Genomic DNA, 26177 nt, shown 5'->3' on the forward strand with positions numbered 1-26177 from the left:
GACATCAGAGGCAAAAACCCAGGAATTATCTTCCTGAGCATAACCCTTCCATTTGACCAGATACTGGAGTTTCCGTCTAGAGACACGAGAATCCAAAATCTTCTCCACAATATACTCCAATTCCCCCTCCACCAAAACAGGGGCAGGAGGCTCCACAGATGGAACCATAGGTGCCACGTATCTCCTCAACAACGACCTATGGAATACATTATGTATGGAAAAGGAGTCTGGGAGGGTCAGACGAAAAGACACCGGATTGAGAATCTCAGAAATCCTATACGGACCAATAAAACGAGGTTTAAATTTAGGAGAGGAAACCTTCATAGGAATATGACGAGAAGATAACCAAACCAAATCCCCAACACGAAGTCGGGGTCCCACACGGCGTCTGCGATTAGCGAAAAGCTGAGCCTTCTCCTGGGACAAGGTCAAATTGTCCACTACCTGAGTCCAGATCTGCTGCAACCTGTCCACCATAGAATCCACACCAGGACAGTCCGAAGACTCAACCTGTCCTGAAGAGAAACGAGGATGGAACCCAGAATTGCAGAAAAATGGAGAGACCAAGGTAGCCGAGCTGGCCCGATTATTAAGGGCGAACTCAGCCAACGGCAAAAATGACACCCAATCATCCTGGTCAGCGGAAACAAAACATCTCAGATATGTTTCCAAGGTCTGATTGGTTCGTTCGGTCTGGCCATTAGTCTGAGGATGGAAGGCCGAGGAGAAAGATAGGTCAATGCCCATCCTACCACAAAAGGCTCGCCAGAACCTCGAGACAAACTGGGAACCTCTGTCAGAAACAATATTCTCAGGAATGCCATGTAAACGAACCACATGCTGGAAGAACAAAGGCACCAAATCAGAGGAGGAAGGCAATTTAACCAAGGGCACCAGATGGACCATTTTAGAAAAGCGATCACAGACCACCCAAATGACCGACATTTTTTGAGAAACGGGAAGGTCAGAAATGAAATCCATCGAAATATGTGTCCAAGGCCTCTTCGGGACCGGCAAGGGCAAAAGCAACCCACTGGCACGTGAACAGCAGGGCTTAGCCCTAGCACAAATTCCACAGGACTGCACAAAAGCACGCACATCCCGTGACAGAGATGGCCACCAGAAGGATCTAGCAACCAACTCCCTGGTACCAAAGATTCCTGGATGACCGGCCAGCACCGAACAATGAAGTTCAGAGATAACTTTACTAGTCCACCTATCAGGGACGAACAGTTTCTCGGCCGGACAACGATCAGGTTTATTAGCCTGAAATTTCTGCAACACTCTCCGCAAATCAGGGGAGATGGCAGACACAATGACTCCTTCCTTGAGGATACTCGCCGGCTCAGATAACCCCGGAGAGTCGGGCACAAAACTCCTAGACAGAGCATCCGCCTTCACATTTTTAGAGCCCGGAAGGTACGAAATCACAAAATCAAAACGAGCAAAAAATAACGACCAACGGGCCTGTCTAGGATTCAAGCGCTTGGCAGACTCGAGATAAGTCAAGTTCTTATGATCAGTCAATACCACCACGCGATGCTTAGCACCCTCAAGCCAATGACGCCACTCCTCGAATGCCCACTTCATGGCCAGCAACTCTCGGTTGCCCACATCATAATTACGCTCAGCAGCAGAAAATTTCCTGGAAAAGAAAGCACATGGTTTGAACACTGAGCAACCAGAACCTCTCTGTGACAAAACCGCCCCTGCACCAATCTCAGAAGCATCAACCTCGACCTGGAACGGAAGAGAAACATCAGGTTGACACAACACAGGGGCACAGCAAAAACGACGCTTCAACTCCTGAAAAGCTTCCACGGCAGCAGAAGACCAATTAACCAAATCAGCACCCTTCTTGGTCAAATCGGTCAATGGTCTGGCAATGCTAGAAAAATTACAGATGAAGCGACGATAAAAATTAGCAAAGCCCAGGAATTTCTGCAGACTTTTTAGAGATGTCGGCTGAGTCCAATCCTGGATGGCCTGAACCTTAACCGGATCCATCTCGATAGTAGAAGGGGAAAAGATGAACCCCAAAAATGAAACTTTCTGCACACCGAAGAGACACTTTGATCCCTTCACGAACAAGGAATTAGCACGCAGTACCTGGAAAACCATTCTGACTTGCTTCACATGAGACTCCCAATCATCTGAGAAGATCAAAATGTCATCCAAGTAAACAATCAAGAATTTATCCAGATACTCACTGAAAATGTCATGCATAAAAGACTGAAAAACAGATGGAGCATTGGCAAGTCCGAACGGCATCACCAGATACTCAAAATGACCCTCGGGCGTATTAAATGCCGTTTTCCATTCATCTCCCTGCCTGATTCTCACCAGATTATACGCACCACGAAGATCAATCTTAGTAAACCAACTAGCCCCCTTAATCCGAGCAAACAAGTCAGAAATCAATGGCAAGGGATACTGAAACTTAACAGTGATCTTATTAAGAAGGCGGTAATCAATACACGGTCTTAGCGAACCATCCTTCTTGGCTACAAAAAAGAACCCTGCTCCCAATGGTGACGACGATGGGCGAATATGTCCCTTCTCCAAGGACTCCTTCACATAACTGCGCATAGCGGTGTGTTCAGGTACGGACAAATTAAATAAACGACCCTTAGGGAATTTACTACCAGGAATCAAATCGATAGCACAATCACAATTCCTATGCGGAGGTAGGGCATCAGACTTGGACTCTTCAAATACATCCTGAAAGTCCGACAAGAACTCTGGGATGTCAGAAGGAATGGATGACGAAATAGACAAAAATGGAACATCACCATGTACTCCCTGACAACCCCAGCTGGTTACCGACATAGAATTCCAATCCAATACTGGATTATGGGTTTGTAGCCATGGCAACCCCAACACGACCACATCATGCAAATTATGCAGTACCAGAAAGCGAATAACTTCCTGATGTGCAGGAGCCATGCACATGGTCAGCTGGGCCCAGTACTGAGGCTTATTCTTGGCCAAAGGTGTAGCATCAATTCCTCTCAACGGAATAGGACACCGCAAAGGCTCCAAGAAAAATCCACAACGTTTAGCATAATCCAAATCCATCAGATTCAGGGCAGCGCCTGAATCCACAAACGCCATGACAGAATACGATGACAAAGAGCACATTAAGGTAATGGACAAAAGGAATTTGGACTGTACAGTACCAATAACGGCAGAGCTATCGAACCGCCTAGTGCGTTTAGGACAATTAGAAATAGCATGAGTAGAATCACCACAATAGAAACACAGTCTGTTCAGACGTCTGTGTTCTTGCCGTTCTACTTTAGTCATAGTCCTGTCGCACTGCATAGGCTCAGGTTTACTCTCAGGCAGTACCGCCAGATGGTGCACAGATTTACGCTCGCGCAAGCGACGACCGATCTGAATGGCCAAGGACATAGACTCATTCAAACCAGCAGGCATAGGAAATCCCACCATTACATCCTTAAGAGCTTCAGAGAGACCCTTTCTGAACAAAGCCGCTAGTGCAGATTCATTCCACAGAGTGAGTACTGACCATTTCCTAAATTTCTGACAATATACTTCTACATCATCCTGACCCTGGCATAAAGCCAGCAGATTTTGCTCAGCCTGATCCACTGAATTAGGCTCATCGTAAAGCAATCCCAGCGCCTGGAAAAATGCATCAACATTACTCAATGCAGAATCTCCTGGTGCAAGAGAAAACGCCCAGTCCTGTGGGTCGCCGCGCAAAAAAGAAATAATAATCAAAACCTGTTGAATAGGATTACCAGAAGAATGAGGTTTCAAGGCCAAAAATAGCTTACAATTATTTCTGAAGCTCAGGAACTTAGTTCTGTCACCAAAAAACAAATCAGGAATCGGAATTCTTGGTTCTAGCATCGATTTCTGATCAATAGTATCTTGAATCTTTTGTACATTTACAACGAGATTATCCATTGAGGAGCACAGAGCCTGAATATCCATGTCCACAGCTGTGTCCTGAAGCACTCTAATGTCTAGGGGAAAAAAAAGACTGAAGACAGAGCTAAGAAAAAAAAATGATGTCAGGATTTCTTTTTTCCCTCTATTGGGAATCATTGGTGTGGCTCCTTGTACTGTTATGGCTGGCAATCAGGCAACACAGCGTGCAGTAATCAGCGCACATACAGAGATCTGGCAATAACCAAAAACAATAGGACGAGCTCTGAGATGTGGAATCTCTGTAGACTGCAGTACCTGATCTATCCTCACACAACTATAAGCAGCAGTGGATTGCGCCTAACAACTACCTATGCAACTCGGCACTGCCTGAGGAGCTGACTAGCCTGAAGATAGAAATACAAGCCTGACTTACCTCAGAGAAATACCCCAAAGGAATAGGCAGCCCCCCACATATAATGACTGTTAGCAAGATGAAAAGACAAACGTAGGAATGAAATAGATTCAGCAAAGTGAGGCCCGATATTCTAGACAGAGCGAGGATAGCAAAGAGAACTATGCAGTCTACAAAAAACCCTAAAACGAAAACCACGCAAAGGGGCAAAAAGACCCACCATGCCGAACTAACAGCACGGCGGTGCACCCCTCCGCTTCTCAGAGCTTCCAGCAAAAGACAATAGCAAGCTGGACAGAAAAAAAAAACAGAAAACAAACTAGAAGCACTTATCTAGCAGAGCAGCAGGCCCAAGGAAAGATGCAGTAGCTCAGATCCAACACTGGAACATTGACAAGGAGCAAGGAAGACAGACTCAGGTGGAGCTAAATAGCAAGGCAGCCAACGAGCTCACCAAAACACCTGAGGGAGGAAGCCCAGAGACTGCAATACCACTTGTGACCACAGAAGTGAACTCAGCCACAGAATTCACAACACATCTGTATAGTACCTGTATAAGCAGGGTTCAGAGAGAAAATATCCATGTGGACATGCAGGATGGAACAGCTTCAGTGCAAATGGCCCACAGAGGAGTGGTGGACTCCCCAGTCTTGTAGAAACAAGAGAACAATTATAGAACCAAAAACACATGGGCTACTTGCACAGTGAACAAGTCTGTAGAAACCTGTTCACACCACCAAGAAACTTGAAGACACAAAAAGAGCACAGCGAGGTCAAAAATACTCTGTTGTAAAGAAGTCACAGTAAATAGGCAAGTGCTAGTCAAAAAATGAAAAAAATACAGGGTATTTAGTTAATACGTTTTTTTTGCAAAAAAATGTATATTAAGCTGCTCCACCAATCGCCAAAGTATACTGTTGTGAATTCTGCTTTTAGGTTCCCTCCAGTGGTTGTAGGTGGTAATGCTGTTGTCCCTGAGTTGCAGTCCTGGTCAGGTGTTTCTGCTGATTGCAGTTCTGACTGGGGTATTTAGGTGTGTAGGATTCATTAGTCCTTGCCAGTTGTCCATGGTTCTGGGAGGTTTTGGATCTTTGTCTGGTTACTCCTGCCTTGCTGCCAATTCAGCAAAGATAAGTGTATGGTTTTTGTGGCACACATGCTGTGTGCTTAATAATTCTGTGCTACTCATTTGTTTTCTCTTGTCCAGCTTAGACTGTGTCAGTGTTTTCTCAGTCTTGTTGGGTTCTCTGGAGTTGCAGATATACGCTCCACATCTTTAGTTAGATGGTGGAATTTTTTGTATTTTCTGCTGTGGATATTTTTGGAAGGATTTTAATACTGACAGCTTAGTATTCTGTCCTATCCTTTCCTATTTTAGCTAGAGTGGCCTCTTTTGCTAAATCCTGTTTCCTGCCTGCATGTGTCTTTTCCTCTACTACTCACAGTCAATATTTGTGGGGGGCTGCCTATCCTTTGGGGTTCTGCTCTGAGGCAAGGTAGAATTCCTATTTCCATCTATAGGGGTATTTAGTCCTCCGGCTGTGTCGAGGTGTCTAGGATTTGTTAGGCACACTCCACGGCTACTTCTATTTGCGGTGTTAAGTTCAGGATTTGCGGTCAGTACAGTTTACACCAACTCCAGAGAAAGTTCCATGCGGCTCCAAGGTCACCGGATCATAACAGTATACCCATAAGGTATATAAGTCTCCAGTGCTTCCTCTCAAACCATTTTCTAGTGCTTTTTGAAGTGTGTTTTGGGTCATTGTCCTGCTGGAAGACCCATGACCTCTGAGGGAGACCCAGCTTTATCACATTGGGCCCTGCATTATGCTGCAAAATTTGTTGGTAGTCTTCAGGCTTCATAATGCCATGCACACGGTCAAGCAGTCCAGTGCCAGAGGCAGCAAAGCAACCCCAAAACATCAGGGAACCTCCGCCATGTTTAACTGTAGGGACCGTGTTCTTTTCTTTGAATGCCTCTTTTTTTCTCCTGTAAACTCTATGTTGATGCCTTTGCCCAAAAAGCTCTACTTTTGTCTCATCTGACCAGAGAACATTCTTCCAAAACGTTTTAGGCTTTTTCAGGTAAGTTTTGGCAAACGCCCCCGGAAGAAGCTGGCGGCGAAACGCGCGTCTGGGTGAAGGGACGCCCAGGAGAAGCTGTGCAGTAGGTAATATATACCCGTTATTTACCACCTTATCCCACCATCTAGTGAGGTTCTTGTACCCTGTATACTGGCCCATTGTGGCAACTATATGTGAATTGGGGAGGTGGAGTATGGTTTTTGAGACCCTATGTTTAGGGTCTGGGTTGTTAATTATAATATGCCGCATAGCTTCTCAGTAATATAGGTATAGGTATCAGCATGTTGTTGGCTTTGGTACGTCTGGTCATCCTCTAGCATGTGCTATATGCAGATGGTTGCTATACATATTTACCTGTATTTACCTTGTTCTGTGGCATCCCTTAGTACGGTATTTTGTATTTGTCATTGTTCCTTTTTATATTTATCTGATAATATAATATGATTTTACATTTTATTTGTGGGATCTCTTCTTGGTTCCATTGAGATCATTGTGGGATCTTGTGTTATAGTGTTGTTGAAGTGCCCTATGCTATTTTCGGACATTTTGTGATTAATTCAGTCCTATCTAATGTATAAAATCCCTATCTGATGTATTTAAAAACCTGACCTTTTAGAGATCACTTCATCTTCAACTTTCTTAACTGTTCACAATAACAGAAATTTTGACCAGTGGTTCCCAAACTTTTAGATGCTACTGTATATGACTCCCAATATGCCAAGTAACAATATTAAAATACCGGATGACAAACAAGCTTTTGGAGGTTTGTTCATTAATCATTCATACACAAAATACGTGGTAGTACTGTGGTAAGCAATTCTGTGAAGCAGAGTGGGGGAGTGTAAGCTCACTGCTCCACCAATCACCTATGCCGTCTGAGGCACAATGATGTCACTACATGGTATGGGATCAGCTACAGCACAAAATGGAGAGCTGCTATGCACATTGTGGGAATGTGGCTTACTATTTTTTTCATATTTTACGGTAGAATTGAAGGGTGCAATTTAGTGTTTTATACTGTGAGATGGGCACTGTGGAGGCATAAAGTGTATGAATCGTACTTTTGGTTTAAACTCCATGAGAGACATCATTTTGTTGTGTGTGGGATACTTGGGACTTTATACTATGGTTGGTATCATACTATGTGTGGGGGCACTGATTGCTTCATACTGTACAGTTGTGGCCAAAAGTATTGACACCCCTGCAATTCTGTCAGATAATACTCAGTTTCTTCCTGAAAATGATTACAATCACAAATTCTTTGGTATTATTATCTTCATTTAATTTATCTTAAATGAAAAAACACAAAAGAGAAAGAAGCAAAAAGCAAAACATTGATCATTTCACACAAAACTCCAAAAATGGGCCAGACAAAAGTATTGGCACCCTCAGCCTAATACTTGGTTGCACAACCTTTAGCCAAAATAACTGCAACCAACCGCTTCCGGTAACCATCAATGAGTTTCTTACAATGCTCTGCTGGAATTTTATACCATTACCCTTTGGCAAACTGCTTCAGGTCCCTAATATTTGAAGGGTGCCTTCTCCAAACTGCCATTTTTAGATCTCTCCACAGGTCTTCTATGGGATTCAGGTCTGGACTCATTGCTCGCCACCTTACAAGTCTCCAGTGCTTCCTCTCAAACCATTTTCTAGTGCTTTTTGGGTCATTGTCCTGCTGGAAGACCCATGACCTCTGAGGGAGACCCAGCTTTATCACATTGGGCCCTACATTATGCTGCAAAATTTGTTGGTAGTCTTCAGGCTTCATAATGCTATGCACACGGTCAAGCAGTCCAGTGCCAGAGGCAGCAAAGCAACCCCAAAACATCAGGGAACCTCCGCCATGTTTAACTGTAGGGACCGTGTTCTTTTCTTTGAATGCCTCCTTTTTTCTCCTGTAAACTCTATGTTGATGCGTTTGCCCAAAAAGCTCTACTTTTGTCTCATCTGACCAGAGAACATTCTTCCAAAACGTTTTAGGCTTTTTCAGGTAAGTTTTGGCAAACTTCAGCCTGGCTTTTTTATGTCTCGGGGTAAGAAGTGGGGTCTTCCTGGGTCTCCTACCATACGGTCCCTTTTCATTCAGACGCCGACGGATAGTACGGGTTGACACTGTTGTACCCTCGGACTGCAGGGCAGCTTGAACTTGTTTGGATGTTAGTCGAGGTTCTTTATCCAACATCCGCACAATCTTGCATTGAAATCTCTTGTCAATTTTTCTTTTCCGTCCACATCTAGGGAAGTTAGCCACAGTGCCATGGGCTTTAAACTTCTTGATGACACTGCGCACAGTAGACACAGGAACATTCAGGTCTTTGGAGATGGACTTGTAGCCTTGAGATTGCTCATGCTTCCTCACAATTTGGTTTCTCAAGTCCTCAGACAGTTCTTTGGTCTTCTTTCCTTTCTCCATGCTCAATGTGGTACACACAAGGACACAGGACAGAGGTTGAGTCAACTTTAATCCATGTTAACTGGCTGCAAGTGTGATTAGTTATTGCCAACACCTGTTAGGTGCCACAGGTAAGTTACAGGTGCTGTTAATTACACAAATTAGAGAAGCATCACGATTTTTCGAACAGTGCCAATACTTTTGTCCACCCTCTTTTTTATGTTTGGTGTGAAATTATATCCAATTTGGCTTTAGGACAATTCTTTTTGTATTTTTTCATTTAAGACAAATTAAATGAAGATAATAATAACAAAGAATTTGTGTTTGCAATTATTTTCAGGAAGAAACTGAGTATTATCTGACAGAATTACAGGGGTATCAATACTTTTGGCCACAACAGTAAATGGGATTATTGTGGGGGCATCATACTGAGTGGTGGTATTATGGGGACATGTTTTAATGGGGGAGACTGAGGGTGTCTTTGCATGGTGGTATCATACTGAGTGTAAGGGAGACACATGGGCATCATAGTGGGTGAGGGCATCATTGTGTGGGGGCCACTGGCATCATACTGTGTATAGGAAGCATTATGGAGGCTCTGGGTGCATCCTAATGTGAATGTTGTGGCACTAAGTTCTACAAGAATAACAACAACAGATAGTAAAATTATCAGTGATAAGCGAGCACTAAAATGCTCGAGTGCTCAGTACTTGAATTGAGCAGGTCGGACGCTCGGACAGGCTCGAATCGAGTAACAAGTATAATAGAAATCAATGGGAAACTCAAGCATTTTGCCTAACAGGAGGGTAGGGGAGGCAGGATAATCACTTAAACAGATGGAAACAGCGCTCAAACTGAATGGGAACAGCTTGGGGAAGACGCCTGGGAACATCTCTGACTCCCAGGTTGCTGTTGGGAACAATGTGATCAGAGTATTACTGCTTTTTTACGGACTGACGATAAAACATACAAAACTGAAGATTATTATTTATTATTATAGTGCCATTTATTCCATGGCGCTTAACATGTGAGAAGGGGTATACATAATAAAAAAAAAACAAGTACAATAACCTTGAACCCAACAAGTCACCGACTGGTACAGAATAAGAGAGGACCCTGCCCGCGAGGGCTCACAGTCTGTAAAGCAAAATTAAAGAGATAAAACAATGCCTACTCCACCCCTTACCGGGCCATCTCTCACAGTATTTCCCCATCGTCTATGACCAGCATCGGACTGGAGTAGCTTGGGCCCACCAGAGAAAATCATTCTAAGGGCCCACCATGCTTAAGGGGTACTAGCTGCAGAGTCTTCCCTTAGCTTCCATCTGGTCAAGCACGCTAGACACAGGATACATTCACGTGATACACACCAGTCACACGCTAGACACAGGATACATACACGTAACACACACCAGTCACACACTAGACACAGGATACATTCACGTGACACACACCAGTCACAGGATACATTCACGTGACACATACCAGTCACACGCTAGTCACAGGATACATACACGTGACACACACCAGTCACACCCTAGACACAGGATACCTACACGTGACACACACCAGTCACACACTAGACACAGGATACATTACACACTGAATGGGAAACCACTGGGTAAATCTGACAGTGAGAAGGACTTGGGGATCCTAGTTAATGATAAACTTACCTGGAGCAGCCAGTGCCAGGCAGCAGCTGCCAAGGCAAACAGGATCATGGGGTGCATTAAAAGAGGTCTGGATACACATGATGAGAGCATTATACTGCCTCTGTACAAATCCCTAGTTAGACCGCACATGGAGTACTGTGTCCAGTTTTGGGCACCGGTGCTCAGGAAGGATATAATGGAACTAGAGAGAGTACAAAGGAGGGCAACAAAATTAATAAAGGGGATGGGAGAACTACAATACCCAGATAGATTAGCGAAATTAGGATTATTTAGTCTAGAAAAAAGACGACTGAGGGGCGATCTAATAACCATGTATAAGTATATAAGGGGACAATACAAATATCTCGCTGAGGATCTGTTTATACCAAGGAAGGTGACGGGCACAAGGGGGCATTCTTTGCGTCTGGAGGAGAGAAGGTTTTTCCACCAACATAGAAGAGGATTCTTTACTGTTAGGGCAGTGAGAATCTGGAATTGCTTGCCTGAGGAGGTGGTGATGGCGAACTCAGTCGGGGGGTTCAAGAGAGGCCTGGATGTCTTCCTGGAGCAGAACAATATTGTATCATACAATTAGGTTCTGTAGAAGGACGTAGATCTGGGGATTTATTATGATGGAATATAGGCTGAACTGGATGGACAAATGTCTTTTTTCGGCCTTACTAACTATGTTACTATGTTACATTCACGTGACACACACCAGTCACAGAATACATAAACATGACACACACTAGACACAGGATACATACACGTGACACACACCAGTCACACACTAGGCACATACACGTGACACACACCAGACACAGGATACCTACACGTGACACACACAGTCACACACTAGACACAGGATACATTCACGTGACACACACCAGTCACACGCTAAAACACAGGATACATACATGTGACACACACCAGTCACACACTAGACACAGGATACACTCACACAGCATACAAACACCAGTCACACACTAGACACAGGATTAGAGATGAGCAAACCCTTGAATGTTCGGGTCCAGCCAAACAGTTAAAAAAAAGTCCAGGTTCGGGTACAGAACAGTACCCGGACCCATTCACTTGAATGGGGGGCCCGAACATCCAGTGTTTACCACTCTGTGAGGTGCAAGACAGCGCGGCAAACACTCTTTCTCCACATAGCCCCCTCCTCATCCCCCCTTTTGCCCACAGCTCCTCATTATCCCCCTTCTCCACACAGCGCCTCATCATCCCTCCTCCTCCACACAGCTCATCGTCCCCCCTTCTCCACACAGCTCATCGTCCCTCCTTCTCCATACAGCCCCTCATCATCCCTCCTTTGCCACACAGCCTCATCATCCCTTTTCCACACAGCCTCATCATCCCTCCTTCTCCACACAGCTCATCATCCCTCCTTCTCCACACAGCCTCATCCCTCCTTCTCCACACAGCTCCTCATCATCCCTCCTTCTCCACAGCTCATCATCCCTCCTTTTCCACACAGCTCCTCATCATCCCTCCTTCTCCATACAGCCCCCTCATCATCCCGCTTTTCACACAGCCCCTCATCATGACCCTTTTTCCATACAGCCGGTCATTATCATCTCCCCTTCTCCACACAGCCCCTCATCATCTTCCCTTTACAAGCCCCACTCAAGTTACATCAACCCTTTCCAAAATACATCCTCTCACCACTCTCACTGAATCCTGGGTCTTCATTCCTATTTGTGCAAGGGTCCATTGCGCAGCTTCTCGGTCCTCTCCTCACGGGGCTCCATGGTGCAGCCTCTCATTTCATTCCTCTCCAGCAGCCTCAGAACAACGCTACTTCCTGCTTTCAGGTCACTGGTCTGATGGAGGCCCCGCCCCCTTCCGGTGACATCATGCCATTGCCCTCAAAAAATCAACTGTTATTCCACACCCAGTGCCGGCTGTCTGCACTGCTCAGCAACAAGTGATATGAGGTGAGCGCTTTCTCATCACCTGCTGCTTCCACTTCTATTGATCTCATCCAGCACACCACAGCTGATAGAGCGGTGAGCGCCACAAGATCAGTAAAAGCTGCAGCAAATTATGAAAAAGCTCTCACTTCACATCACTTGTTGCTGAGCAGTGCAGACGGCCGGCACCGGGTGTGGAATAACGAACTCACCGCTGGGTGCACGCAATCCTAATACAGGGCACTAATGAATGAGGCAGGAGTCTGTTGCTGGTGAGGGCCCACTGGGAGGTGGGCCCACCGGAGGATTCTACGATCTCCCGGTGGGCCAGTCCGACGCTGTCTATGACTACAGTAGATGCTATAGTAAAGAGAAAAGTAAAACTACACCAACAGGTAAATGTGATTTTTAACATTTTACTACCTTATCCGGACATATGGTGTGTGACATGGTCAGACACATCCTGTTTTAATTTATGAAGGAGGGACTTAAACTCACAAAGCCTATGCAATCAATGCAAGAATTGCCAAAAATTAGAAAGACAGAGTCCAAAATACCATGTATTAGACATAAAGGAGGGCCTCATACACATTCTGTTAAAATTGTTGTTAGGTAGTGGGACTCCTAAAGCCTGTGAAGTGCAAGGACTGCCAAAATTAGGAGGGACTGCAATACACACAGATAGCCTCAGAATTCTTTTTCCCCCATTTTAAGGAGTAGCACTCCACTCCTAGACTGGTAAAGAGTATGCACCAACTGCAATGGCTGAAAAAAAAATTAAAAAATTACCACTGAGGGGGGTATACACACACACACACACACATATATATATATATATATATATATATATATATATATATACACTAGCTGTTTCCAGCTAGCTAATTCTCAGAACGATCAATCATTGATATCTAATTAACGCTGCTGGTGATTATGCAATTAAATGTATGCTTACTTTGGCTGAAGTGGTTGAATTACATAGAAAGTGCTGCATGTGGTAATGTGGGGGGCGGAGCCTTGTGTGGTAATGTGGGGGACGGAGCCTCGTGTGGTAATGTGTGGGGACGGAGCATCGTGTGGTAGTGTGTGAGGACGGAGCATCGTGTGGTAATGTGTGTGGACGGAGCCTCGTGTGGTAATGTGTGTTGACGGAGCCTCGTGTGGTAATGTGTGTGGACGGAGCCTCGTGTGGTAATGTGTGGGGACGGAGCCTCGTGTGGTAATGTGTGGGGACGGAGCCTCGTGTGGTAATGTGTGGGGACCGAGCTTCGTGTGGTAATGTGTGGGGACGGAGTGTGGTAATGTGTGGGGACGCAGCATCGTGTGGTAATGTGGGGGGACGGAGCATTGTGTGGTAATGTGTGAGGACGGAGCATCATGTGGTAATGTGTGGGGATGGAGCCTCGTATGGTAATGCGTGAGGACGGAGCATCGTGTGGTAATGTGTGTGGACGGAGCCTCGTGTGGTAATGTGTGGGGACGGAGCATCGTGTGGTAATGTGTGTGGACGGAGCCTCGTGTGGTAGTGTGTGGGAATGGAGCTTCGTGAGGTAATGTGGCGGGACTGTGCATTGTGTGGTAATGTGTAAGGACAAAGCATCGTGTGGTAATGTGCGGGGATGGAGCCTCATGTGGTAATGTGTGTGGACGGAGCCTCGTGTGGTAATGTGTGAGGACGGAGCCTCGTGTGGTAATGTGTGGGGACGGAGCATCATGTGGTAATGTGTGAGGACGGAGCATCGTGTGGTAATGTGTGTGGACTGAGCCTTGTGTGGTAGTGTGTGGGGACGGAGCTTCGTGTGGTAATATGTGGGGATGGAGCCTCGTGTGGTAATGTGTGCGGACGGAGCTTCGTGTGATGTGTGGGGACGGAGCATCGTGTGGTAATGTGTGAGGACGGAGCATCGTGTGGTAATGTGTGTGGACGGAGCCTCGTGTGGTAATGTGTGTGGACGGAGCCTCGTGTGGTAATGTGTGGGGACGGAGCCTCGTGTGGTAATGTGTGGGGACGGAGCCTCATGTGGTAATGTGTGGGGACCGAGCTTCGTGTGGTAATGTGTGGGGACAGAGTGTGGTAATGTGTGGGGACGCAGCATCGTGTGGTAATGTGGGGGGACGGAGCATTGTGTGGTAATGTGTGAGGACGGAGCATCATGTGGTAATGTGTGGGGATGGAGCCTCGTATGGTAATGTGTGAGGACGGAGCATCGTGTGGTAATGTGTGTGGACGGAGCCTCGTGTGGTAATGTGTGGGGACGGAGCATCGTGTGGTAATGTGTGAGGACGGAGCATCGTGTGGTAATGTGTGAGGACGGAGCATCGTGTGGTAATGTGTGTGGACGGAGCCTCGTGTGGTAGTGTGTGGGGATGGAGCTTCGTGAGGTAATGTGGCGGGACTGTGCATTGTGTGGTAATGTGTAAGGACAAAGCATCGTGTGGTAATGTGCGGGGATGGAGCCTCATGTGGTAATGTGTGTGGACGGAGCCTCGTGTGGTAATGTGTGAGGACGGAGCCTCGTGTGGTAATATGTGGGGACGGAGCATCATGTGGTAATGTGTGAGGACGGAGCATCGTGTGGTAATGTGTGTGGACTGAGCCTTGTGTGGTAGTGTGTGGGGACGGAGCTTCGTGTGGTAATATGTGGGGATGGAGCCTCGTGTGGTAATGTGTGCGGACGGAGCTTCGTGTGATGTGTGGGGACGGAGCATCGTGTGGTAATGTGTGAGGACGGAGCATCGTGTGGTAATGTGTGTGGACGGAGCCTCGTGTGGTAGTGTGTGGGGACGGAGCTTCGTGTGGTAATATGTGGGGATGGAGCCTCGTGTGGTAATGTGTGGGGACAGAGCTTCGTGTGGTAATGGGGTGGGGAGCGGGATTGTGTGGAGATGTGGTGGAGGCGGAGCTACTGTGCAGGGGGCGGGATTAGCTAGTAATCACGATGCCTCATATATATATGAATCGTAGAGGTAGGCCTCATACACATCCTGTAAAAAATAATGGAGGGAATCACACACACCCTCTAAAATTATGAGCAAGGGCCGCACAATGACCCTTTAAAAATTTGGAGTGAGATCAAGCATGTAGCACAGGGGAAGAGGCAGTGGTGTCACCATCAGACACCAATTGTGGACCCAGGCGTTCGGCCCACCTAGCTGGGTGCTTTGAGGATATGTGTCTGAGCATACTGGTCGTGGTCAGGCGGGTACTGGTCAGGCCCCTGCTGATCTTGGTATGGCACAGGTTGCAAATGACCATTCTTTTATCGTCCGCACTTTCTTTAAAAAAGCGCCAGACTGGGGAACTCCTAACCCTTGTCCTAGTACGCGTGTGGATGCTCTGGGGAATAATTGCCCTTCTCCCTCTAGCCACTCCATTGTCTCTTCTTGCTTGTTGCGGTGCTGCAAATCCTTCCCTCTCTGCGCTGTGGGCTTCGCTCTGCATGGCACCTTCCCATGTTGGGTCAGTGACTTCATCATCCAACACCTTCACACTGTGGTCATCCTGACTTGTTGAAAACAGTGTCTCATCATCATCTACCTCTTTAGACACTAATTGACCTTCCCAAACATCATCTTCTTCTGACCATGGTTGCTCAAATATTTGGTCTTTGTCAAGAACATCTGAAATGTGTGAGATTACAGGATACATATTATACAGTGTCACATAGTATATACAAAAACATATATACATAAATGACACAAAAGATACAAAAAGGATATGCAAAGGTAAATACACTGACATGGATCAAATAGGAGAGGGGCTGGGGGCAAAGGAAGAGGAAGGGGGAGGGGAAGGGAACAATAAACAATAGGTCCAGTGGAAAGTTAAAAGCGATATTCCCAACTCCAAGATCCTATCCAAATATGCAGTAGGCGTAATAATAATACTAGCAAATACCTCCAATTAGAAATTTAGTATAGTGTTTCTGATTCGCCATGTCTCTTTCGTCATGTGCAGACATTGCAGGACCTTAGGTATCCATGATTACAACCACTGATATAGTGACAGCTAGTTGCTTGTGGTCCTAACCATGAATACCTAAGGTCCTGCAATGCCTGCACATGAGGAAAGAGACAGAGGGAATCAGAAAAACGATACTACATTTCTAATTGGAGGTATTTGCTAATATTATTATTACGCTTACTACATATTGTGATAGGATCTTGGAGTTGGGGAAAATCCCTGTAAAACACTGTCACCTTAAGGGTGTAGGTAGGTAGAAATTTAATGGAGCAACAGCAAAAATTGTAAGGTTTGTTGGATGTCAAGGAGGATCTAAACTACATATAGGGTATAATTAACCCCTTCATTCCTCCCAGCAAGAGTTCACCTTTATGAAAAGGCCATATTTTACAATGTGTCAGTTTATGAGGTACTAACTATGGAACGCTTCGGGGGGGCGTGGCCTGGAGTGAGATGTGAGCAGACGTGTGTTGATGCAGCTCCTGCATAGTATCTAGCCAGGACATGCTTTGTGGTACTCAGAGACGCTTCAGTGCCTCCCTACTGTGAGGCCCAAAGTGCAGTGACCCTACCAGATCTCTTGCAATGTAGTGACGCCATCCATGATGGGCAAAAGAGGCCTCAGAACGCCGAGGATCCGGACAGAAAGGCTCAAGATAGCGCCCATACCGCTGGTGAGACGGACGCAGTGGAGGGGGTCGACCCAGGGAGAGAGCAGGCGGATAGACGCTGTGAGCAAACTGCAGTGTTTTGCCAGGAGAACGGGGGGATTCAGGCCGAAGATGGAGGAGACATATGCACATCGCGGAGGTATGAGAGGGGAGAGGAGGAACCAGAGCGGGGGGAGGAAGACGATGATGAGAGTGAAGATGGGAATCAGAGCGGCTCGCAGGGAGGTGATGCAGAACATGGCGATGTGGCTACAAAGTTGCTGCGGGTGAAGATGGGAGAGTGGCTATTGTCGGAGAAGCCGACCGTAAGGGACATTTTTCATGCCATTATACACTGTGACTCTTCTATTATCAATATGGCGGCACAGTTGGGAAGTATTCAAGCTAATATGACCAACATGCAGCACACTATGCATGTGGTGAAGGAGAGGGTAGGAGAAGTTGCGAAAAAAGTCAGTTGTGCGGAGGACTATATAGCAGGAGCCGAGAAGGAACATAAACAAATGGCATTAGCCCTTACTGCTGTCCAGAGCAAAGAGGATGACCTGGAAAACAGGTCCCGGCGCAATACCTTGAGATTTTCCGGCACGCCGACCAAAGTTGAAGGTCATACTCCTACAGAATTTTTTGAGACATGGCTCATGGATAAGCTGGGTGCCAATAAGCTGTCTCGGTTCTATGCCATTGATCAAGCCTACGGGGTTTCCACTTCCCCTTCCCCCCTGGAAGTCCACCACGGACTGTAATTGCTAAAGTTCTGTCCTGAGGCTTGCTAGGGACCACCCAGACCTCGTGAATAATTCCGCAATCTCCATCTTTTCACATTATTCTACCGAAGTGCAGAAACAGAGGGCCAGGTTTACTCACATCAAGAAAAGGCTATGGGAGATTGTTGTGACATATTCCATGTTATATCCAGCCAAGCTGTGGATTGTAGTTCACTTTTTTTCTAATGCCAATGAAGCATTCAGGTGGCTGGACTGTAATGAGAAACTGGCATCATACTGTGTATAGAAAGAATTATGGGGGTTCTTGGGGCATCATAATGTGTATTTGTGGACACTGATGGCATTATAATGTGTTGTGGCACGAAGTTCTACAAGAATGACAACATAACAGATTGTAAAATGATCAGTGATAAGCGAGCACTAAAATGCTCGAGTGCTCAGTACTTGAATTGAGCAGGTCGGACGCTCGGACAGGCTCGAATCAAGTAACAAGTATAATAGAAATCAATGGGAAACTCAAGCATTTTGCCTAACAGGTGGGTAGGGGAGGCAGGATAATCACTTAAACAGATGGAAACAGCGCTCAAACTGAATGGGAACAGCTTGGGGAAGACGCCTGGGAACATCTCTGACTCCCAGGTTGCTGCTGGGAACAATGTTATCAGAGTATTACTGCTCTTCTACGAACTGACGATAAAACATACAAAACCGAAGAGTATTATTTATTATTATTATTATGCCATTTATTCCATGGCGCTTAACATATGAGAAGGGGCATACATATTAAAAATAAACAAGTACAATAATCTTGAACCAAACAAGTCACCGACTGGTACAGAAGGAGAGAGGACCCTGCCCGCGAGGGCTCACAGTCTATAAGGCAAAATTAAAAAGAGAAAAAACAATGCCTACTCCACCCCTTACCGGGCCATCTCTCACAGTATTTCCCCGTCGTCTATGACTACAGTAGATGCTATAGTAAAGAGAAAAGTAAAACTACACCAACAGGTAAATATGATTTTAACATTTTACTACCTTATCCAGGCATATGGTGTGTGTGACATGGTCAGACACATCCTGTTTAATTTATGACGGAGGGACTCAAACTCACAAAGCCTATGCAATCAAAGCAAGAACTGCAAACAATTAGAAAAAAAACGGAGTCCAAAACACCCTGTATTAGACATAAAGGAGGTCCTCATACACATTCTGTTAAAATTGTTGTTAGGTAGTGGAACTCCTAAAGCCTGTGAAGTGCAAGGACTGCCAAAATTAGAAGGAGGGACTGCAATACACACAGATAGCCTCAGAATTCTTTCTCCCCCCATTTCAAGGAGTAGCACTCCACTCCTAGACTGGTAAAGAGTATGCACCAAGTGCAGGGGCTGAAAAAAAATTACCCCTGAGGGGGGTATATATATACACACACACACACTTGTGTGTGTGTGTGTGTGTGTATATATATATATATATATATATCTATATATATATATATATATAAATTTTAGAAGTAGGCCTCATACACATCCTGTAAAAAAATTATGGAGGGAATCACACACACCCTCTAAAAACCATGAGCAAGGGCCACACAATGACCCTCTAAAAATCTGGAGCAAGGTCAAGCACGTAGCACAGTCGAAGAGGCAGTGGCAGTGGTGTCACCAGCAGACACTAATTGTGGACCCAGACGTTCGGCCCACCTAGCTGGGTGCTTTGCGGATATGTGTCTGAGCATACTGGTGGTGGTCAAGCTGGTACTGGTCAGGCCCCTGCTGATCTTGGTATGGCACAGATTGCAAATGACCATTCTTTTATCTTCCGCACTTTCTTTAAAAAAGCGCCAGACTAAGGAACTCCTAACCCTTGTCCTGGTACGCGTGTGGATGTTCTGGGGAATAATTGCCCTTCTTCTCCCTCTAGCCACTCCATTGTCTCTTCTTGCCTGTTGCAGTGTTGCAAATCCTTCCCTCTCTGCGCTGCTGGCCTCGCTCTGCATGGCACCTTCCCATGTTGGGTCAGTGACTTCATCATCCAACACCTTCACACTGTAGTCCTCCTGGCTTGTTGAAAACAGTGTCTCATCATCATCTACCTCTTGAGACACTAATTGTCCTTCCCAAACGTCGTCGTCTTCTGACCATGGTTGCTCAAATATTTGGTCTTTGTCAAGAACATCTGAAATGCGTGAAATTACAGAATAGATACATATTATACAGTGTCACATGGTATATACAAAAAAAAAAATATATATATATATATATATATATATATATAAATGATACAAAATATGACATAGAAAATATACAAAAAAGGATATGCAAAGGTACAGTGCCTTGCAAAAGTATTCGGGCCCACCTTTTCCCACATATCATGCTTCAAACAAAGATACCAAATGTAAATTTTTGGTGAAGAAACAACAAGTCGAACACAATTGTGAAGTTGAATGAAATTTATTGGTTATTTTAAATTTTTGTGGAAAATCAAAAACTTAAAGTGGGGTGTGCAGTATTATTTGCCCCCTTTACTTTCAGTGCAGCAAACTCACTCCATTAGTTTATTGTGGATCTCTGAATGATCCAATGTAGTCCTAAATGCCTAATGATGATAAATATAATCCACCTGTGTGTAATCACGTCTCTGTATAAATGCACCTGCTCTGTGATAGTCTCAGGGTTCTGTTTGAAGCACAGAGAGCATCATGAAGACCAAGGAACACAACAGCCACGTCCGTGATACTGTTGTGGAGAAGTTTAAAGCCGGATTTAGATACAAAATAATTTCCAAAACTTTAAACATCCCAAGGAGCACTGTGCAAGCGATCATATTGAAATGGAAGGAGTAACATACCACTGCAAATCTACCAAGACCCGGCTGTCCCTCTAAACTTTCATCTCAAACAAGGAGAAGACTGATCAGAGATGCAGCCAAGGGGCCCATGATCACTCTGGATGATCTGTAGAGATCTACAGCTGAGGTGGGACAGTCTGTCCATAGGACAACAATTAGTCGTACACTGCATAAATCTGGCCTTTATGGAAGAGTGGCAAGAAGAAAGCCATTTCTCAAAGATATCCATAAAAAGTGTTGTTTCAAGTTTGCAACAATCCACCTGGGAGACACACCAAACATGTGGAAGAAGGGGCTCTGGTCAGATGAAACCAAAATCTAACTTTTTGGCAACAATACCAAACGATATGTTTGGCGTAAAGGCAACACAGCTCATCACCCTGAACACACTTTCCCCACTGTCAAACATGGTGGTGGCAGCATCATGGTTTGGGCCTGCTTTTCTTCAGCAGAGACAGGGAAGATGGTTAAAATTGATGGGAAGATGGATGGAGCCAAATACAGGACCATTCTTGAAGGAAACCTGTTGGGAGTCTGCAAAAGACCTGTGATTGGGACGAAGATTCGTCTTCCAACAAGACAATGATCCCAAACAAAGCAAAATCTACAATGGAATGGTTCACAAATAAAAGTATCCAGGTGTTAGAATGGCCAAGTCAAAGTCCAGACTTCAATCCAATCGAGAATCCGTGGAAAGAGCTGAAAACTGCTGTTCACAAACGATCTCCATCAAACCTCACTGAGCTCGAGCTGTTTGCCAAGGAAGAATGGGCAATGATTTCAGTCTCTCGATGTACAAAACTGAGCTGGACATTCCCCAAGCGACTTGCAGCTGTAAGGCTACGTTCACATTTGCGTTGTGCGATGTTGCGTCGGAGACGCAACGCACAATGCAAACAAAAACGGAACAAAACGCATGCTAAAACGCAGCGTTTTGCGATGCATACGTCCTTTTTTGCCGAATTTTGGATGCAAAAAAAATGCAACTTGCTGCGTCCTCTGCGCCCTACGCTTGTGGCAAAAAAACGCATGCGTCGCAAATCGCAGCACAACGCATGTCCATGCGCCCCCCCATGTTAAATATAGGGGCGCATGCGTCGCCGCGGCTGCGCCCGATGCAGCCCGGCAGAACGCTAATGTGAACGTAGCCTAATCGCAGCAAAAGGTGGAGCAACAAAGTATTAAGTTAAAGAGGCCGAATAATATTGCACGCCAACTTTTCAGTTTTTGAATTACCACAAAAATTTAAAATAACCAATAAATTTCGTTCAACTTCACAATTGTGTTCCACTTGTTGATTCTTCCCCAAAAATTTACAATTGGTATCTTTATGTTTGAAGCATGATATGTGGGAAAAGGTTAAAAGTTCAGGGGGCCAAATACTTTCGTAAGGCACTGTATATACATGGATCAAATAGGAGAGGGGCTGGTGACAAAGGAAGAGGAAGGGGGAGGGGAACAATAAACAATAGGTCCAGTGGAAACTTAAAAAGCGATATTCCCATCTCCAAGATCCTATCCAAATATGCAGTAGGCGTAATAATAATATTAGCAAATACCTCCAATTAGAAATTTAGTATAGTGTTTCTGATTCGCCATGTCTCTTTCGTCATGTGCAGACATTGCAGGACCTTAGGTATCCATGATTACAACCACTGATATAGTGACAGTTAGTTGCTTGTGGTCCTAACCATGAATACCTAAGGTCCTGCAATGCCTGCACATGAGGAAAGAGACAGAGGGAATCAGAAAAACGATACTACATTTCTAATTGGAGGTATTTGCTAATATTATTATTATTACGCTTACTACATATTGGGATAGGATCTTGGAGTTGGGGAAAATCCCTGTAAATCACTGTCACCTTATGGGTGTAGGTAAGTAGAAACTTAATGGAGCAATAGCAAAAATTGTAAGGTTTGTTGGATGTCAAGGAGGACCTAAATTACATATAGGGTACAATTAACCCCTGCATTCCTCCCAGCAAGAGTTCACCTTTATGATAAGGCCAAATTTTACAATGTATCACTTTATGAGGTACTAACTATGGAACGCTTTGGGGGGCGTGGCCTGGAGTGAGATATGAGCAGACGTGTGTTGATGCAGCTCCTGCATAGTATCTAGCCAGACATGCTTTGTGGTACTCAGAGACGCTTCAGTGCCTCCCTACTGTGAGGCCCAAAGTGCAGTGACCCTACCAGATCTCTTGCAATGTAGTGACGCCATCCATGATGGGCAAAAGAGGCCTCAGAACGCCGGGGATCCGGACAAAAAGGCTCAAGATGGCGCCCATACCGCTGGTGAGACGGATACGGAGGAGAGGCCGACCCATTGAGAGAGCAGGCGGATAGATGCTGTGAGCAAACTGCAGTGTTTTGCCAGGAGAATGGGGCGTCCCGGATTCAGGCCGAAGATGGAGGAGACATATGCACATCGCGGAGGTATGTGAGGGGAGAGGAGGAACCAGAGCGGGGGAGGAAGACGATGATGAGAGTGAAGATGGGAGTCGGAGCAGCTCGCAGGGAGGTGATGCAGGACATGGCGAGGTGGCTACAAAGTTGCTGCGGGTGAAGATGGTAGAGCTGCTATTGCCGGAGAAGCCGACCGTAAAGGATGTTTTTGGTGCCGTTATAAACTGTGACTCTTCTATTATCAATATGGCGGCACAGTTGGGCAGCATTCAAGGTAATATGACCAAAATGCAGCACGCTATGCATGTGGTGAAGGAGAGGGTAGGAGAAGTGTCAGTGCTGCGGAGGACTATATAGCAGGAGCCGAGAAAGAACATAAACAAATGGCAATTGCCCTTACTACTGTCCAGGCCGAAGCGGATGACCTGGAAAACAGGTCCTGGCGCAATAACCTGAGATTGGTCGGCTTGCCGGAAAAAGTTGAAGGTAATACTCCTACAGAATTTTTTTGAGAAATGGCTCATGGATAAGCTGGGTCCTGATAAGTTGTTTCGGTTCTATGCCATTGAACGATCCTACAGGGTTCCCACGTCCCCTGACCCCTGGATGTCCACCACAGACTGTAATTGCTAAAGTGCTAAACTTGGGATAGAGATTATTCTATCGAAGTGCAGAAACAGAGGGCCAGGTTTACTGACATCAACAAAATGCTACGGGAGATTGGTGTGACATATTCCATGTTATATCCTGCTAAGGCTACGTTCACATTAGCGTTTTGCGTGTTTGCGTCGGGCGACGCAGCGGCGACGCATGCGTCATGCGCCCCTATATTTAACATGGGGGACGCATGGACATGCATTGTGCGACGCATGCGTTTTTTTTGCCGCAAGCGTCGGGCGCAGAAAACGCAACAAGTTGCATTTTTCTTGCGTCCAAATTTCGGCAAAAAACGGCGCATGCGTCGCAAAACGCAGCGTTTTTGCATGTGTTTTGGTGCGTTTTTATTTGCGTTGTACGTTGCGTCGCCAACGCAGCGGCGCACAACGCAAATGTGAACGTAGCCTAAGCTGTGGATCGCAGCTGTAAACAAAGTTCAATTTTTTTCTGATGCCAAGGATGCACTCAGGTGGCTGGACTGGAATGAGAAACAACTGCGGCTGTAGAAGGAGAGTCTCTGCAGATTGAAGGCCTCATGAGTTGAGCGTATGTTTGCTTATTTGGCACTTCTGGTGGCCTCTTGGCATATTTTTGTGGCGATCTAATATGTTAATATTTGTTCACAAGATTAAGACATAATGGATCTTTGCATTGAGGAATCTGATGTGGGACTGGATATGGAGAGTTAGGCTAAGTGCACGCGCTGCGGATTCCATTGCGGAATTTTCCGCAGTGGATTTGCCAAATCTGCAGTGAAAAACCGCTGCGGTTTTTACTGCAGATTTACCGCGGTTTCTTTTGCGGTTTCCTCTGCAGGTTTTCACCTGCAGATTTCTATTGGAGCAGGGGCAAACCCGCAACGGAATCCGCAGAAAGAATTGACATGCTGCGGAAAATAAACCGCTGCGTTTCCGCGCGTTTTTTTTCTGCAGAATGTGCACTGCGGATTTCATTTCCCATTGCTTTACATAGTACTGTAAATGCATGGGAAACTGCTGCAGATCCGCAGCAAAATCCGCAGCGTGTGCACATACCCTTAAAGGACGGATAATAATGTGTGTCTGTTTTTCCATTACGGGAAATGATATTTAGTTTTCTCTGTTATAATTTTTTTGTTTCGGGGTTAGTTTTTGGGGGAGGAGGGTAATGGGGATTGTTTATGTCATGCTTCCTATTCCTATCTGACTCACACCTTGACTGGGCGTTGGATACAAGAGAACTATCATGCTACGTACTCTGCGTACTCAAGGGGAGTAAGTATTTTGATATGCAGGTGGACGAAGTTTGAAAAGCTCACCTCAATTATTGCTTCGGAGGGGCGATATGTGTGTTTATTGTGCAAACTTAATAATAGGCCTATACTACTCAGGTCAGTGTATGTTCAGCCGCCATATAATAATAAAGTGCTTTTGAAAATATTGGAAATTATTGCGGGTTTCCCAGGGATCCTGTACTTGCTGATGGGTTACTTTAATAATGTACCTGACTCCCATTGGGACAGAGATAGGGGAGAGTATATAAAGCCGGGGGGTAATTGTACTCCATTTGGTGCTTTGTTAAGAGAAACGTCTATGATTGATCTTTGGAAAGTTCGTAGCCTCGGGGTGCATAAATTCTTGTGTTATTCAATGACTTCTTCGGCGTTGGGGCATGACCAGATGCTAAGACTTGTGACAGATGTGGGATATTTGATTAGAACGGTGTCTGACCATTCTCCATTGTATGTCTTGCTTGGTGAGCAGGGTCAACTAATGAATAATAAACCCCCTTGGCTATTAAATCCCTTCTGGCTGCAGCTAATTGATAAGGGAGGTGATTTAGAGAAAGAGCGCCGAGAGTTCTTTGGGGTTAATAGTGCTATGGCGTATGAAGGGAATGTCTGGGAGGCCATGAAGGCTTTCTTCAGGGGGCTTTGTATTAAAGGGATATATAGGGTCCAGACGAACACTAAGCAAAAGGACCAGTGGGTATTTATGGAGTTGAGGGAAGCGGAAAAGGCATTGACCTTGAACCTATCCACTCAGGCGGAAGAGAGGCTTAAAAAGGCTCAGGCTTTAGTAAGTGCGCTGTCCTTGGGGAACGGCAGAACGAAAAAAGATATTCCGAACTATGCAATACTTTGAGGAAGGAGAGAGAGCCGACCATCTCCTAGCCCTGGTGGTTGCTGCACAAAGAGACAATGCTTACAAACTTGCCTTAAAGGGTGAAGATGGGCAGGAGGTCAGAGATACCCTGGGCATACTGGAGGTGATGGCAGGCTTTTATAGTAATTTATATAGGTCACAGATGCAGCCGACGGATGCAGAGATTGATGATTTCTTGGTCAGAGCTGAGCTTCCTAAACTGTCTGTGGAGTCCCAAAAATTGCTAGATAAACTGTTTAACTTAAGAGGTGCTGGAGGTGGCGTTGGCCTCTATGGCTAATGACAGGGCTCTAGGGGTGGATGGTTTGCCCTGGGAAGTGTGTGTGTGTGTGTGTGTGTGTGTATGTATGTATATATATATATATATATATATATATATA

At 45.5% G+C, this 26177-nt stretch overlaps 1 protein-coding gene across 1 annotated transcript in view; it reads right to left on the reverse strand.

Annotated features, from left to right (window-relative positions):
• Window positions 1-18454: 18454 nt before the first annotated feature.
• LOC138637504 (uncharacterized) overlaps window positions 18455-26177 on the reverse strand; it is a 44297-nt gene continuing 36574 nt past the window's right edge. Inside the window, exon 4 of the mRNA XM_069726250.1 lies at window positions 18455-19913. Within this exon, the coding sequence (XP_069582351.1) occupies window positions 19357-19913 (557 nt within the window). The 3' untranslated portion in view covers window positions 18455-19356. The remainder of the gene's footprint in view (window positions 19914-26177) is intronic.

The sequence above is a fragment of the Ranitomeya imitator genome, chromosome 5, assembly GCF_032444005.1.
Source record: "Ranitomeya imitator isolate aRanImi1 chromosome 5, aRanImi1.pri, whole genome shotgun sequence".
NCBI lineage: Eukaryota > Metazoa > Chordata > Amphibia > Anura > Dendrobatidae > Ranitomeya > Ranitomeya imitator.